The sequence below is a fragment of the Penicillium atrosanguineum genome, assembly GCF_028827265.1.
Source record: "Penicillium atrosanguineum strain IBT 20685 chromosome Unknown utg000003l_segment0_segment0, whole genome shotgun sequence".
NCBI lineage: Eukaryota > Fungi > Ascomycota > Eurotiomycetes > Eurotiales > Aspergillaceae > Penicillium > Penicillium atrosanguineum.
This window is the reverse complement of record NW_026623135.1, coordinates 4306361-4321910: the sequence shown is the minus strand read 5'-3', so window position 1 is coordinate 4321910 and position 15550 is coordinate 4306361. Positions and strand designations below refer to the sequence as shown.

Below are 15550 nucleotides of genomic sequence, written 5' to 3'. Positions count from 1 at the left end.
TTCGGTCAAAGTTGATTAGGGTACATTGAATGATGAGAACTAAAAATGCAAAGAGGATGCGAGAAGACTATTTATACCTGATTTGCCAGCCGGGGCTATCTAGTGTTACATTATGCGTCTCCTCGGTTAGTGCTTACAGGGTAAGCAAGAACCAAATGTAGGTTTTCCTTTGCCGGGAGCTGGCTACATCTCCATTACAACTCTCAATTGCATGGCTTGGGCCAATAATTTGACCGTGACTCACGCCGGACTTCTATGCAGTAATGGCGCTCGAGGGATTCATCGTTGCCGAAGGCCTACTCCATGAATTGACTAATCGATAGACTTTAGTCGAGGCTGTGTACAGATCACGAGTTGACAAGTGACAACATCGTTCAAATAAGCGCTAGGCCTAATATAGGATAGTTAATGGCGGACGCAACACTCATACATTAGCGCCAAAACTAGCGTAGTACCCAGGGCTTTGAGGCTTTTTCCTTGCTAAGTGCTTATTAAGCATTTAAATACTTTGTACTTTATATTTTATCTCTCTAGGAAGTCAGTTTACTAGTCTACCTTGCCTCTAAATAACGTAATTCCCAAGCGAGTGGCCACCCCAGCCATCTTTTTAAGCGTCAACGCGTCTCTTCTATTTTCTACCAACCACTATGCCTCCAGATCGCTCTCAAACAGGCCAGAAATCTATCGAGTAGGAGTACCGTATCCTCTTAGCTATACAAGCTATCAAAGCGAATAAATTACCTCTATTATTGAAGCAAAACGACGGTTTAATGTGCCGCGCACAAACCTCCTCCTCCGCATTACCGGGGGTGCATCTTGAGCAGAATCACGCGCCAGCAGCCATAAATTAACCCAGATTGATGGGGATTCGCTAAAGCAATAGATACTCTCTATAGTTAAACGTGGAGCATCGCTGCGACCAATTAACCTCTAAGAAATGGCCAATATCCTCCTTACAGCACGAGGTGCCGACCGTTGGTAAAAACTAGGTCTCTAACTGTATTCGACATACTCCAGTACTAATGTATTTATACATATGCTGTTACAGATCTAAAAATAACTACTAGGTACATCAAGTTCTCCATTGACACTCTCTAGCAATATCCATGAAGCGAGAGCGTTATATGTTATTTAAGGTTCTAAAGTTACCACTCATTGTTTGAATTATTTAAGACTTGGTAATTCTAGATCATCTTTAAGGCCCCCATCGTCTCAAAAGGATTTAATGGATCTTTTTTCCTAATTATCATTGTAGATGTTTTCTGCATTGCCAAGAATGAAGCATTTAAGGAATTAAGAGTGGCAGAAAGGTCTACGTATAACCCGAGGGCGCTCTTTCGAAGATATGGATTTGGAAATAAATATATTCTTAGGCACTAGCTTCTATCTATTACAGTATGGTTAACATATTGAGCTGCTCTAGACTTCCTTGCACCTCTTTTGGGTCCGATTCTAGGGCCTCCTAACAGCCTGCTAGTGCTGGCCGAGGGCTAGATGAAGAATCCCATCAATTATGGTCTGGGACTTGACATTTGGTAAATTTTATTATTGATAAACTTGATTTAGTCCTGCTAGAATAAGATATTCCTGGCCTTCCGTTGACGACGTCTAGGGGGAAAAGAGGAATGGGAATGGGAATAGGGTCCACCAGGGCAGATTGACCCTATCCCAGATCTTGTTAGAGGAAAACGGCCCAGACCGGGTAGATTGGCTCCAGCCTGGACTCCATTTTATGGTAAACTCGGAACCTAATTGATTTAGGTCGTATCAATAAGCGCAATGAAGAGCTCTCAGTAAACACTATAAGTACTGAATACAAAAGTGTACTAAGCCTATTCAAGGAACAGGGTGTAGATAGCAGTAGAATAATAGTTATGCTATATCTTAATCACATTGCACATATAGCCCTAAGTTGCCCGTTCGAAACCGAGACCTCAATTATCCGGGGCGTATTAGAAGCTGGTTATGGACTCTCTTTATTCCTAAAATTATTGGTCCGTGGATGGGAAGTGCCCGTCTATATGAGGAGTAGGGATTGGCTAATGATCATGATTGGATCTTTAATCCTAGTGCCCTGAAACGAAGGAACGGAGTGAAAGGGGTTACAAACCGTGGGTCTACGCGAGGCTGACTTGGACGCTGCGTTGACGCTGGATTGCGACTACCCAAATTTCGCGCCGAGCCTCTCTCTCATTGGTCTGGTACTTGGGAAGTCACATGCTGCGTGCCTTCACGTGTTTTCCTACTATGTTCCCTCCATCCTGATTTTTCTTACCAGGTTCATCCTAGTTCTGTCACCCTACTATCTCTTCCGTTCCTTATTGCGTCGTTTTATTCTTTTTGCTTCGCTCTTGTTCATTTTATTGAATTGCGCTTCACCTGTCCGGCCTATCACACGTATCAGTGCCCCGACACAAGGAACGAAATGAAAGGGGTTGCTACCCTTCACGAGCTGCCCGTGAACATGCGTTCCTACTCGTCGCCGATTAGACGTCGATTGCTCGCTTATATCTCAACGCTCTCTCACGTGATTCGTTAGTCCTGCCAGAATTATTTCCACGTCCTAAAGCCCATATGCTAAGAACTATTCTTATTAGCTCCTCTGCTCTCTTCTAACTGCTCGTGTCTATCTCCACGCTGCTGGTCTGATTATTGCTTTGCCGCTTCACGCTCTCTTTGGTTTACTGCTCTGTCTCGCCACGTTCTATGCTAATCACTCTATACCGTTCTGTTGTCCCCGGCCTCTATGGTCGACCCTACGTGGGATGCTTCCCTTACATATTCGACCTAGCTATTATTAAGAGGCGTTCGGTGTTAGGCTCTGGTGCTATCTGAAACACCTTATCATTATTTAAAAATAGAATTGTTAATCAGTCACAATCCTCCCCAGATATTTACTCCTTTGACAAGACTTGAATTCACGGATAGAATACGCGCGCGCTATTCTGAAACAATAGCACAACAAAGCTTTTCGATTTTAAACTCTATCTTTAGAAGGGCTATTATTTATACTTATCGAGAGTTCAATAGACTCCCTTGATACGAAACAATTCAACTTTCATTTTTCTCACTCTTTTCATTCAACAGAAGGCGGCATTTAGTATGGGTGAGCCACTGACGACCGCACTGGGTACTGCTAGCGCTTTAACTGGCATTATATCTTTTACACTTCACTCCGCTAAATCTCTATACGAGTTAATTCAAAGCTTCAAAGGCTATCCGGAAACGGTTGAAAGTCTCCAAGCAGAGATACACAGCCTTCTTCCAGTCCTCCAGAGAATCCGCCAGTCTTCTTTCGATGAGAACGTACTGCCAGAACTTGAACCAATTCTTAAGGCATGCGACAAGGCTTGCAAAGGCCTTCAGGGTATTATTAACAGATGCACGACGCACTCTGGAGGTAATCAGCCAAATCTTCATGACTGGGCCAAAATGAGATTCCTTGGTGGCAACATCGAGGAATTCAAGGAGAGATTAGCATCGTATAAAGGGACCATTCTCATTATTATCAACATGATAGATTTGTGAGTATATAACGACATATCTCAATTTCAATATCTGACTGAACTAGTGACTTTCGGAAAGCAACATTGAGTCAAGTCTCAGACTTCCAGAACAGGATCACGAAGACAAGTTCTTGTCTTTCAAACCATCTCCACTATCTTGCCAAAAGGACGCCTGACCTTATGGGCCAGCAAAATCAACTCAAAGAAGCTGAAGAGGCTCTTTCCACCTGTATTTATGCCTGCCGGAAAGCGGAATCCGACCTTGGCAGAGTCAGACGTGATATGCTTAAGGGATTAGTTGCAAACTTTGACGCTGACGAGCATGAGTCGGCTTGCACCACTCGGAAAACGGACAGGTTCATAAGCGACAAACAAAAATCCATTTCCGACTACACTGCGCAGCTTTTAGAGCTGCGAGAACAACAAAGGAAACACCAGCAACAAGAACTCGAAGACCAAAGAATGGGAATACACCATTGCTTATCTGTCTTGGCAAAGAAGGCAGAGCAAGCAAGAACTTCGAGCTATGAGAATTTCCATTGCGAGAGCGGAGGTTTACAAATCTGTGCATCCGTCTCTGGGCAGCCCCAATCAGCTAAAGACCTCTTCGTCAAGACTAACGGTTCTCAATTATGTGGTGATTTCCCTAGCTCAACTGTTGAGATGGTTGTTGAGAGGCACAGCTTCACCCAGAACGATAATACCACAGTCCGGCGCGGGAGATTTGGTTTCTTTTCTAGAAAGAACACTTAGTGCTTTGCTTGGAGGGCCTGAAGGTGAAGTAATTGATCTAGGATGGTGCTCTATTGAATGCCCTGAAACGAAGGAATAGAGTGAAAGGGTTATTACATACCGTGGGTCTACGCGAGGCTGATAGCTGGGACGCTGCGTCGACGCTGGGTTTGCGACTACCTACATTCCGCGCCAAGCCTATTTCTCATTGGCCTATTACTTGTCCTCTTACGTGTTGTCCCCTCGCGTGTTGCGTGTCTTCACGTGCTTTTTCTCCATATTCTATACCGGAACTGTAACCGTCCACCTTGCTCTATTTTACCAGGTTCATCCTGGTCTATTGCCTTACTTTCTCTTCTATTCAGCTCTTACTAGTTTCACTCCTGTTTTCTTATTGCCCCCTCGCTGTTGAGTTGCTCTTGATACACTTTTACGATTCGTCCGTTTGTTCGTTTGTTTTCCTAAGTTACGTTCCGCCTCCCTGGCCTGTTATATATGCCAGTGCTTTCCCCTGCCTTGTGTTTTGCTATTTGAATATTCTTAAGAGATCCTCTCGTTTCATTTCCCTTTTCTACAAACCTGGTCGTAAAGTAAGCTAGAAGATTCTTTAATCTCCCGCCTTATCTAAACGTGCTATAGTGCCCTGCTTAGCTTATATAATTTCATTACACTTTAATAACCATCTATGCTACTATCATAGAATTCCCTCCTGCGCAAACCGTGCTATGCTCTAGCTGCTCGCGAACCTGGTAGTCGCCTCTATATAAAACATGTCTTACCTGCCTCCAGAAATCCCACCGTCAAAGACTCCGTCGTTATTTCCTTGCTACTGGTAAGGTATCAACGTCCCTTTCTCCTTCACAACCTCTGCTACCTTCCATATCTATACCCTTAACCTCACAACTTACGCTCTGCTCAAATTACGCCCAACTCTGGTAGTCTCCCCGGTATAAAACTTGTGATCGCTGTCGCCAGTGGAAAAAGAATCGTCGCCGGCTCGCCACTGTTCCGGCGGGGCAGTCTTTTACAGAGGTTACTGATGGCTCCCAAGACGGCGTTTCAGTTCCCAATCTATTTCCCCCAGGTGGGACACTCCCCCAGGTGGGACACTCCAATCTTTGCTAGGTCTGCGACCACATAGCACGAGGCAAAGAACCCTTCAAGGACAGGCGCCGCACGACGCTGTAGGTCAGGCCCCCGACGTTCTGTGGAATGAGTACGACCGTCATGCAGTTGCTTCTTAATCATTCCCGCCGGTTATATCCTCCTCTGATATACGAAACTCCGTTTCCAGATACGAAGAAGTGACCTCGACTGCTGCAAAAGCATCGGTGTGTAGTTTATGTGGCAGATCTATTTTACACGGTGATCAACACCACATGAATGATAAGGATCCTTTGCTTCTTCCTCTGCGTGGTGTCCTCGATAACTGCGACACCAAATCATCACGTGCCCGCTACCCCTTCTTCGACTGGTAAACGGAAGCGTGTTGACCGTTGGTCCCAAAGGGCCGGCCCTCAAACCCCGACTAAATCAGTGGCAAGTTCGCGGACTGAACTACTTCCTATCACCCATCCGCGACTAGATTTCCCTGAAATAGTCGCACTTGATAATGAGGGTGAGGAGGCCACACAAATTACATGGCCAGAGACCACCGACGAAAATGAACCCTCGCTACGAGATAGCACACCACCTCCAGAGAGGCGTTCTCGAAGACAACGAAAAATATGATTCGCCGATATACTTGCACAACCGAAATACAATGGTTAATGAGCAGATTACTGATTTTTCTGTTTTCCAAGGTGTTGCGGCTATTAGTCATATTGTCTAGTTCCTCATCGTCAGCGCTCATTCGCGTTGTGAAGTATTAGTGAAGCAAAATAATGTCCCTTTTTCCTCTTGACTTTCTCGTCCCTTTCTTTCATTTTCATCGTTTCAGGGCGTACAGCGTGCGATAGCGCGCGTCACCAGTTTCTCGCCAAGCCTTGCTCTCATTGGTCAGGTATTTTGGCATATACGTGATGAGGCACATCACTTGTTTGGTTTTCCGCTTCGTCGTTTTAGGGCATCAGCTGCGAAGCGCGCATCACTAGTAATTTACAAAGGGTAATGGGATCGACGGATATACTATATCCGGCTTAGCGTGTTTGGAATTAGGGTTCGGGAATTAAAGTGGAAGAGTGTAGAGGTAAATTTGATTTCGAGTATTACTGTAGATCGCTAGCATTATTCCTGTCAACTATTGTGTGGGAAGCTCGACGTGTATATGTGCCCTATTGGCAGCCACTAGAAGTTTCCTCTCGCGGTGTTTAATACCACCTTACCTTCGATATCCGATTAGATCGGATTAATAACGGAAAATAAACCGGATTTCCGGCCTATCATCTCGGAAAATACGCTTTGACCGGGTCCAGGGGCTACTGCTCGCTGACCCTTGACAGTATGGGTGAATGCCGTACCCCGCAGGTCCCAACCGCCCGAGATGAATGGTGCGTTGGCGCGCTACGACTTATCCGGACAACATCTGCGCAGGCTAGTCACTTATCCGTATCACAAGTGGTCAAACCACACGCAAATAATCCTCCAATAACGTCTCTGAAAAACTAGGTCCAGCTTTTCCTTGGACTTCAATCCCCGCATCCTTGGCTACGAACCCCGCCTGGAGCGTGGCCGCCAAGACCCGGGGGTATTGGGGAAGCAATGAGAGCTCAGACCCTATACTTCTTCGAATTATACATGAGCGATGGTCTACGCCAAAATGGCTTAGCCGAGATGATGTATATATGACCATCTTCGGCCGGCCGGTTGGGAATAGTTTGTAAGATTCCTTCTCCAAGTAGAAGGATCACACAGTCCATCTTATCGTCATGGTTTCTGAAAGTATTGGCAAAAGCGATATCGAAATCGTTGACCAATCTTCTCATATCGAGAGTCTTCCCAAACCATCTCATGTAACTGAGATTGGAACATTTCGTGTTGTCGGATTGACTCCCGACGATGCAGACTTCTATACTAATTTCCCCAAGGAGAAGCGAAAACGTGTCTTTCGCAAGGTTGATGTTCGTTTGGTCCCCATGCTGGCAGTGCTATACTTGATCAGTCACATTGATCGTGCCAATATCGGCAATGCAAAAATCGAAGGCATGGTCCAAGACCTCAATATGACGGGTATACAATACAACACTGTTCTATCCATCTGTGAGTCCGCCCTAAGGCTTTTACACCTAAGAATGTCTAGTCTTCTCATATCAAGCCTGCGAGAGGTATGCTAATATCTGTGGTATAGTCTTCATTCCCTACGTGCTGCTTGAAGTTCCCAGCAATATCCTTTTGAAGAAATTCAAACGTCCATCGGTATACCTTGGCATTCTCGTGTTTAGCTGGGGCATCGTGATGACCTGCACCGGTCTAGTGCAAAACTTCGGTGGTCTTATGACTACAAGGGTACTGCTTGGTATTTTTGAGTGAGTGTCACCGATCAAGTTATCTTTCTCTCTAATACTGAGTTCATAGAGCTGGATTTTTCCCTGGTGCTATTTATCTTTGCTCCTATTGGTACATGCCCAGAGAGCTGGCTCTTCGGATCTCATACTTCTACTGTGCCAGTGCGCTCTCCGGCGCATTTTCTGGTCTTCTTGCGGCTGGTATCGCTAAGATGGACGGGATCGGTGGTCTTGAGGGATGGCGATGGATTTTCATTCTCGAAGGAATTGCCAGTGTGATACTAGGCGTCGCATGTTTCTTCTTGCTCATTGATACGCCCGCTTTATCGGCACACTGGCTATCTCCAGAAGAAATTCGCTATCTGGAACTCTCGATGTTCATCAAACAAGGCGGAATTAGTACGGAGGAGACGGGCTTCAAGTGGAGAGATCTCAGAATAGTCCTCTCAAATTGGCGGATCTACATCCAGGCTTACTTTTTGTTCTGCCAGTCAGCGTTGTCTTATGGTATTGAAATTCTCATTCCAGGCAACTAATCACATAACTAATCAGAATGCTTGATAGGTACCAAGTTCACTCTACCAACAATCACCAAAGCCATGGGCTTCAGCGATACTAACGCCCAGCTTACCTCCGCTCCTCCATACGTTGCTGCCGCGATATCAGCTATTTTTTTCGCGAAACTCTCGGATCACTTCTACTGGCGAATGCCATTTGTGGCCATTCCTATGATTATTGTCACTGTCGCCTATGCTATCATTTTCTCACTGAATGGAGACCTCGAAGCCAAACGAGGCGTAGCCTATTTCGCTGTTGTATTTGCAGTAGTAGGTATATACCCAATCCAGGCAGCTGCGGCTTCCTGGAATGCTAACAACATTGCACCTTCTTCGCGAAGAGCGATTGCCATCGCCCTGATGAACTGCGTGGGCAACATAGGTGGTATTCTAGGAAGCTTCATGTATCTTGCGAGTGAGGAACCAAGATACCCCACAGGCTTTGGTCTTAGTATGGCACTCGGAGCATTTGGGTTGTTTGTTGCCTTCTTTCTTGAATGGACTTACAAGGCTGGAAATGCTAGGAAGGCCCGAATTGCGGACGAAGCAAGAGTGAACTATACTGAGGACCAGCTGTTTGACTTGGGAGATAAGTCTCCGCTTTTCAAATATGTCTTGTAATTAGGTCCTTTCAAATGGTTGTATTAAATGAATTTACTGGTTTTGAAGTCTATTTTGAGAATTCATGAATTTTATATGCCGTTCCCGTAAAACCCCTGCCCTCCGGGAATGTCACATGACCATTACCGATGAGCCGATCGCTGTAGTTCATGGTCAGTTCATCTTGAATTTCAGATGATACAAAAAGGCATATGTGTATATAAATGTTTGTCTTTCAAGCACCAAGTCAGACTGGGACCTGGTTTCGTAAATGAGACGTAGCGATCACGCTGGGTCACGGGTCCTCATCGAGAAAATCTGGCTTCCCTTTGCAGCTAGTGCCGCCATCAGCATTCCGCAACAGGACACCGCCCCTTTATTTATCGCTGACATTGAGCAAATTATCGTTTGGAGCCTGTGCCGCGAGACTCGACTTGGAGGATTGCATAGAAATATTTCGGGTATACGTCTAGGCGTCCATTCATTGATTTCCTTGCGACCCCAACACTAGCAGAGCAGGATGGCACGTCAACGGGCTCATGTGCAGCCATTCGCCGGCCGGATTGGTGGAAATCAGGAATTAGTGCTTGATCGTGATGATCCTCGAAGTGCCGAGATTTTGGAGAAGGCCCCTGATGCGGCCCCGCTTATGACAGCCCGGGAAGGGCTCAGCTTACAAGGATTCCTGAATCTGGACTATTGGAAATTTGGACTCATCGAAGGGATAGGCAAGAGCAGTCCTTTTGTTGAGAAGTGAATGAAAACTAACCCATGATAGGTACTATGCTAAATGTTTTTGTATCATCATGGCTGGCTATACGCCCGAATTCAGCGTCAGTCGTCCCAACTGGACCGGCTGGTGTTTTTGCAACGGCCAACTTTCTAGGCCCTCTGATCGGCGGCTTCGGCAACTGGGTGTTCCTGACACTATTTATTTTTTCTTTCTCGAATGTCAGCGGCAGTCACTTAAACCCGACTATTACGATGGCTACTTTCTTCGCTCGTCTGATTTCATTACCTCGAATGGTCATTTACATCTTCAGTCAAACGGCAGGCGGCACTATAGCAGGTCTCATGCTTCGAGCAGCATATGGTACCCGCGATTTCACCACCGGAGGATGCTTCGTTGACACAAGCCTCGTGCCTGTAGATGATGCATTTCTCCTTGAATTCGTATTCTGCCTTCTTCTTATATTTCTTTCGTTCGGTGTTGGTCTCGATCCTAGACAGAGTACGGTATATGGCCCTGCTTTATCCCCATTCCTTGTCGGTATGGTGCTTTTTGGCGTGAGCTTGGGCTCTTCATTTACGCGGATTGGATATGCTGGCGCGTGTGAGTATTACCGAGGCCTTTGGTCCAAACAAATGTAGAAGGAAATATGCTAATCTTTAATCATGGCAGCCGCTAACCCAGCACGCTGTTTTGGAGTCTATGTCGCGACCTCCTTCCCCAGCTATCACTGGATACATTGGGTAGGACTCATCCCAAATTCGATTTCAAGATCGTACAGCTAACTCGATTGCTTTCAAGGTCGGACCACTTGCTGCTTCTATTGGTCACGGTATTGTATATCTTGTTGTGCCTCCATGGAAGGCTCAAGAGCTATGAGTAGCGAAGTCTGATGGGAGGTTGAGAAGTTGAGACCGTAACTCGAATCACTGAAATACTCCAAGAATTAAATTTGCAAGTCTCAAATCCGCTTCGATGGCCGACCTGCTTTTTGTGACTCAATGTTTCTTCCCTTTCGACTATCACCGCGTCGCTTGTAGTGAGAATTTCCACCCTCCTGGGCCACTTGCTCACTTCCTCAATATCCTACACTCTCATGCCCCTTTCTTTTTCGGGCGCAAAATCCAACTAGAGCCTGATAGTTTCTCTTTTTTCATTCAAACCCCTCGTCATCCTTATGAGCACCTATTTCAGAATTTCTGCAGCCTCCCTTCTCATGGCAAGTGACCAAAGTTCGAGTTGTATCCCAAGCTTTGTTTTTCGATCCCTCCAAAAGAGCCTTTAGATATACACAAGTGATCAGAAGGTCGACCAAATATCATGATATCTGATTGAACGTCAAAACAAAGGTGGCCTGGGAGGAAGACTCGGGGGCGCACAAAGATGAACCTAAAGTCCAATAAATCAGCCATGGTCGACAATTTGCGTCCAGGACCATTAAGAGCGTAATACTGGATTTAAGCACCCACTTTCAAGGTGACAAGTGTTCAATCAATGATGGATCAATAACCCTCGTGGCTTCATCCTCTGTGGACTGTTTATCTTCATAGTGATCAGAGGAGTATCGCGGTGCTCATTACACGTATTCAAATACTTTGAAACGTATGTTTCATTCAAGAACACAAGATATGCTGTTCATTTAATTTTCTTAACGAAGCGATGGAACTCGTAGGGTCTAAGATTATTACAGTGCCGCCAACCCTGCAAGGGTGCAAGTAAATGTTGACAGACGGTAGTTCCAACGTTAGAGACTAACCATGATTGCAGATTCAAATTCGTTCAATTTAAGATCTAGTTATAACTATACGAAGTACATTTTCCCATGCATTATTAAAGTCACACGGATCAGTGGATGATAGAAAAGTATTCAAACGTTAACCGTGAACAACCCTACAAGACAATTCGAGCACGACCTCTAACTCTAGAGCAAAGATATATGGAATTTGAATCTGCCCACGTCTCTGCCAGAGGTCTTTAATTGTTCCCTCATTGTTTTGCAGTATCATTTCGTGCTGCGTCATTCTTAAAAATAAAAACCGAACACTATTCCAGCATATATGAAGAACCCAATACCGAAAGGAGCCCCCACTGAGGTGATTGCCTGCTTGAAGGCGTTGCTAACATGTGTAGTTTGCGCATGAGGGCCCGAGGTTGCACAGCTAGAGTTGTGCAGATTGGCGCGGTCATCATCCCCATTACCCACGCAAGCGGGTGGACCGAGATGTGGATGTGAATGTGTCGCCGTCTGATTTCCAGAGCATGTTGCCTCGAGGCAAAATCCGTAGTAGCATGCAAAGGAACATAAGCCGGAGTAACTTTCATCGCCACTTTTGGGGGTGCCCTTTTCGTACGTGGGCTTTGGTCTCTTCTTCTGGGCACCCATTGCAGTGCAACAACAAGTGTCAATGGGACAATATCCATATCGACAAGTAGTTTCGCAAAGCTCTGTATAGTTTGCGGAGCCTGACCCTTTGATACAAACCTGTTTGGAGAGTGAAAGCTTTGGTGCGACCGGGGAGAAGGTGGTTCCCGAAGTCGCACTTCCAACCCATGCGTTGAAATTGGCGAAACCATCAGTACATGTCTCGGTGATGGCCCGCCCATTGACGTGGACTGTCTCCTCTCCATCGCGCGAGATTGAGACGGTAGTTTCTCCCAGATGGTCATGGTCGAAGTCAAAATTGCCGTGGTAGATGCCTATACCTCCATTCGGCTCGAACTCCCACCGGGCATCCTTTTCGATACCGTCAATGCTCACTTTGACGGAAGCGTTGGAACGCAGAAGTGCGGAAAAAAATATTCTGTCCTGGAAGGACCGATCTTTATATTGCTTTTGCCCTTCAGCGCAAGCGGTCCCAGGTTGAGTCCGATACCAGACGACTAGATTTTCCTCCGTTATCGATGCTGTTCCACCCTTGTACAGATCAATCACGTATGGAAGCTGAAGTCTCCAACCGTCGTGTGGCATATTTCGCGCATAATTGTAAGGCGCTTTTCCCGTGGTGAACACCCCGTACCCCTTCTCATTAAGGGGCCCAATGTAATGTGACTCTCCATAATCGTTCCAGGAGATAATCTCAACCCACTCAGGCTCTAGAAAGGCAACCTCCACCCATCTAGAATACCACAGATCATCACCATGGTAAGCCCAGTCTTTATCGTATCCCGGCATATCGGCGTAAAACCACGGTGATGCTGGCATGAGGTATGGCTTCCCCTTCAAATTATCGAGATACGAAGCATCAATGTATGTGTCCATCGGCTGACCATCCGTGGGCCAGGCCGCCCACGAGAACAAGCCATCAACGACACCACCTGCCAGCTGAAGGGCTGCTTGCGCTCCTATCGATGACCAGTCGGGGACAAAGAAACATCCCGTTTGTTCCTTTATTTCAGACCAGTCACCGGCATTATCGGGACCTTCAAAGGTAGAAACAAATGGCTTTCCACCGTATTTGTAATGGGCCGAGCTAAGTGAATATTTCTGCAGAAACGCAATAACATCAGACTGTGGCCAAGATCCATTGCCGGCATAGTCGAACGAGAAGAACAGCTGAAAACCCAGGGACTCCGCCGCATTGAAGACGTTGGCAACTGCCTGCTCACTCGTGGAAACCCCATAAGCCATGTTAAGCGCAAATGCGTCAATATGACTGCCTTTGGCAAGTGAGATGTCATTTTTGAAGTCATCAACTTCATATTGCGCGGCGCTCGCCATCTAATTGCGGATGTACTAGTCAGCATTTCCATTGAAGATATGCCCGAAAACACAACCTTACCATAAAATGAGCAAAAACGGCTTTTGCAGAGGCATGAGAGGCCAGATCCAAGAGCTGGAGCAGGATGATCAGGTGCCTCCGTACGGAGACTCCTGTCAACTCCATGGTGGACTGGGCAAAGAATGCTTTTTGCCAAATCTGATAACTTTATCCTCGTAGAATGGAAAGGGAAGTGCATCAAACAATAAGGTCGCAACAGAACCCGATGTACATATACCTCTACATTCTCTGTTGCACTATAGCCAATCCTTCTCATGTTACACAATTGCGCTCTCCCGCAGATTAGAACCCGTCGTATGGGCACATTGGCAGATTCCCGATCGATATCTACTAAAAATGTATATCTATTCCGACCTTAAGGCTGTGCGCCTGTTTGCCTTCCGCAAACCCCATGCTGCCCTAAATAAGGCCATTGTGGAAAACGGCCCGAAAAGTCGACCCCAATTTTCATTATACCTTGAGCCTTGCAACCATTTATCCAGCTGATGTGGCCCCCAATTAGGTCCGGCGCACCCCGATCCGGTAAAGTATGATTTCTTCAGCACTGGGCATGGAATGATCCGGGATCTTGGTGAGTTTACCTGTTAAAAGAAGTGACGGGAAGAAGACGTTACACTTACTCACACCGGACAGGTGCACGAATAACTTGTCGCCGTTTCTTCGGATCTTCGGACTGCAATTGTCCCACCAAGTTGCTTTAACGATTCCAGGTAGTCTGCCAGCGGACATCGAAGATTACAGTGCAGGCCCGAGCAGGCCAAATACCAACCTCACTGCTTATGTCGGAATGTATCTTTGCTAGCTGGCTATAGTGCTCATTATACGCTCTTGAAATCCAGAACATCAATTTATAGTGTACTGCGTCACTTTTGATGTTTGTGAGTCATGCTGGTCGCTATGCTTCCGGCAATCGCCCCTATTTTCACTGCACCCGCACTGCATCTAGCAACCAGAAATCCTTCCCTCCTTGAACATGGCGAAAATCCTAGAGCTCACCCTTCTACCCCTTCTGATTTTTCTTTCGTTTGATTTTCTATGCTTAAATTTTCCCCTTCTTTTTAGAAATGGCTGTAGCGTACGCCCTATCCAGGGATTCAAGATGGTGTAAGATGGATCGCCCTCAATGTCATCGCGTGGAAGAACGACGGTCTTCTGCAGTCCCTTGCATCCTTATACCCTGAATGACTTGAGAGTCCCGATTTCGCCCTGTTTACATCCTCTGTTGCATCTTTCAGATGCCATAGTTTCATGTCCTTGACCAGGCTCATCACATGTTCTCCATCGCCGTCGCCAAGATCCTTGAAAACGTCAAGCCACTAATCGTACAGGTAGGGTGAAGCGATCCATGTCATTTAAGATCCCACTCCTAGTGCATTATATGACTCAACACCGTGCTGAATGAGCGTGCTAGGTCACGTGGCTACATGTGGGTAGAAAGTAATAGGAGATATGGCATATGAGCGAAGGCGAAGGCATACTATCTTCAATGAAGCCACCTACCTAAAGGCGCTCCATTGCCCGTGCCGATGGCATCGAAAAGATCCTATCGAGATTATGTTTCCAGCGCACCCATGTGGCGTATCCACACCGTGGCCACATACCGAAAAATTGCCGAAATCTAAATGGTGAATTCCTTTCCCTTGGTGCCAATAATTCGATCAATAGGCAGGAGAAAATAACTGGGCCAGTGGACTTGGGGTGGACCTCTGCCGAAGCCACCTATTTCACAAATACTCCGCCTCCATTTTCCTATACAGTACAGTACATAGATAGGCAACGGTATGCACAAACAGAGCGGAAAACTTGACGAATGAGCTCGAGTGCTGGCTGCACAATTCTCTGAAAGGTAAAAGCCTAGTGCAAGCAAACGAAACACATCAAGTGCCAAACGTCATAGCATCAATGGCGTTTGCTGGCATAGTGGGGACTTTGGATAGCTTATGCGGCTAATAACCCCTTTCCACCATTGATGGGGCTCAATGGGAAAGGATCTACCTGGACTTTTCGTCAACGTCCTGCCCGAACGCCGTGTGGAGATGCGACCGAAGCGAGAGGATAGCCACCAGTCAATTATGCTTTGGGAGAGGCTTGAGCGAGAATGACAGGGAAGTTGAAGGCCCAGTGTTTGGAGATGAACTCTGATGACGATGTGATTGAGGTGGACCGGGATTATTAAGACTGACTCCCGAGTTCTTAATGTTTT

At 46.3% G+C, this 15550-nt stretch overlaps 3 protein-coding genes across 3 annotated transcripts; 2 read left to right on the top strand and 1 right to left on the bottom strand.

Moving 5' to 3' along the window:
- Positions 1-7105: 7105 nt before the first annotated feature.
- Positions 7106-8859, top strand: N7443_005062 (uncharacterized protein; the record flags this gene model as incomplete). Its single annotated transcript, XM_056885118.1, has 4 exons — positions 7106-7436; positions 7525-7702; positions 7752-8188; positions 8246-8859. 4 exons carry the CDS (start codon positions 7106-7108, stop codon positions 8857-8859), a joined length of 1560 nt encoding a protein of 519 aa, XP_056743396.1.
- A 499-nt stretch (positions 8860-9358) lies between these two features.
- On the top strand, positions 9359-10447 carry N7443_005061 (uncharacterized protein; the record flags this gene model as incomplete). Its single annotated transcript, XM_056885117.1, has 4 exons — positions 9359-9575; positions 9617-10171; positions 10241-10311; positions 10370-10447. The coding sequence occupies 4 exons, from the start codon at positions 9359-9361 to the stop codon at positions 10445-10447; spliced, it is 921 nt and encodes a 306-aa protein (XP_056743395.1).
- Positions 10448-11591: 1144 nt separating this feature from the next.
- Positions 11592-13452, bottom strand: N7443_005060 (glycoside hydrolase family 71 protein; the record flags this gene model as incomplete). The annotated part of the gene is made up of 2 exons (XM_056885116.1): positions 11592-13286; positions 13348-13452. 2 exons carry the CDS (start codon positions 13450-13452, stop codon positions 11592-11594), a joined length of 1800 nt encoding a protein of 599 aa, XP_056743394.1.
- Between the last annotated feature and the right edge of the window lie 2098 nt (positions 13453-15550).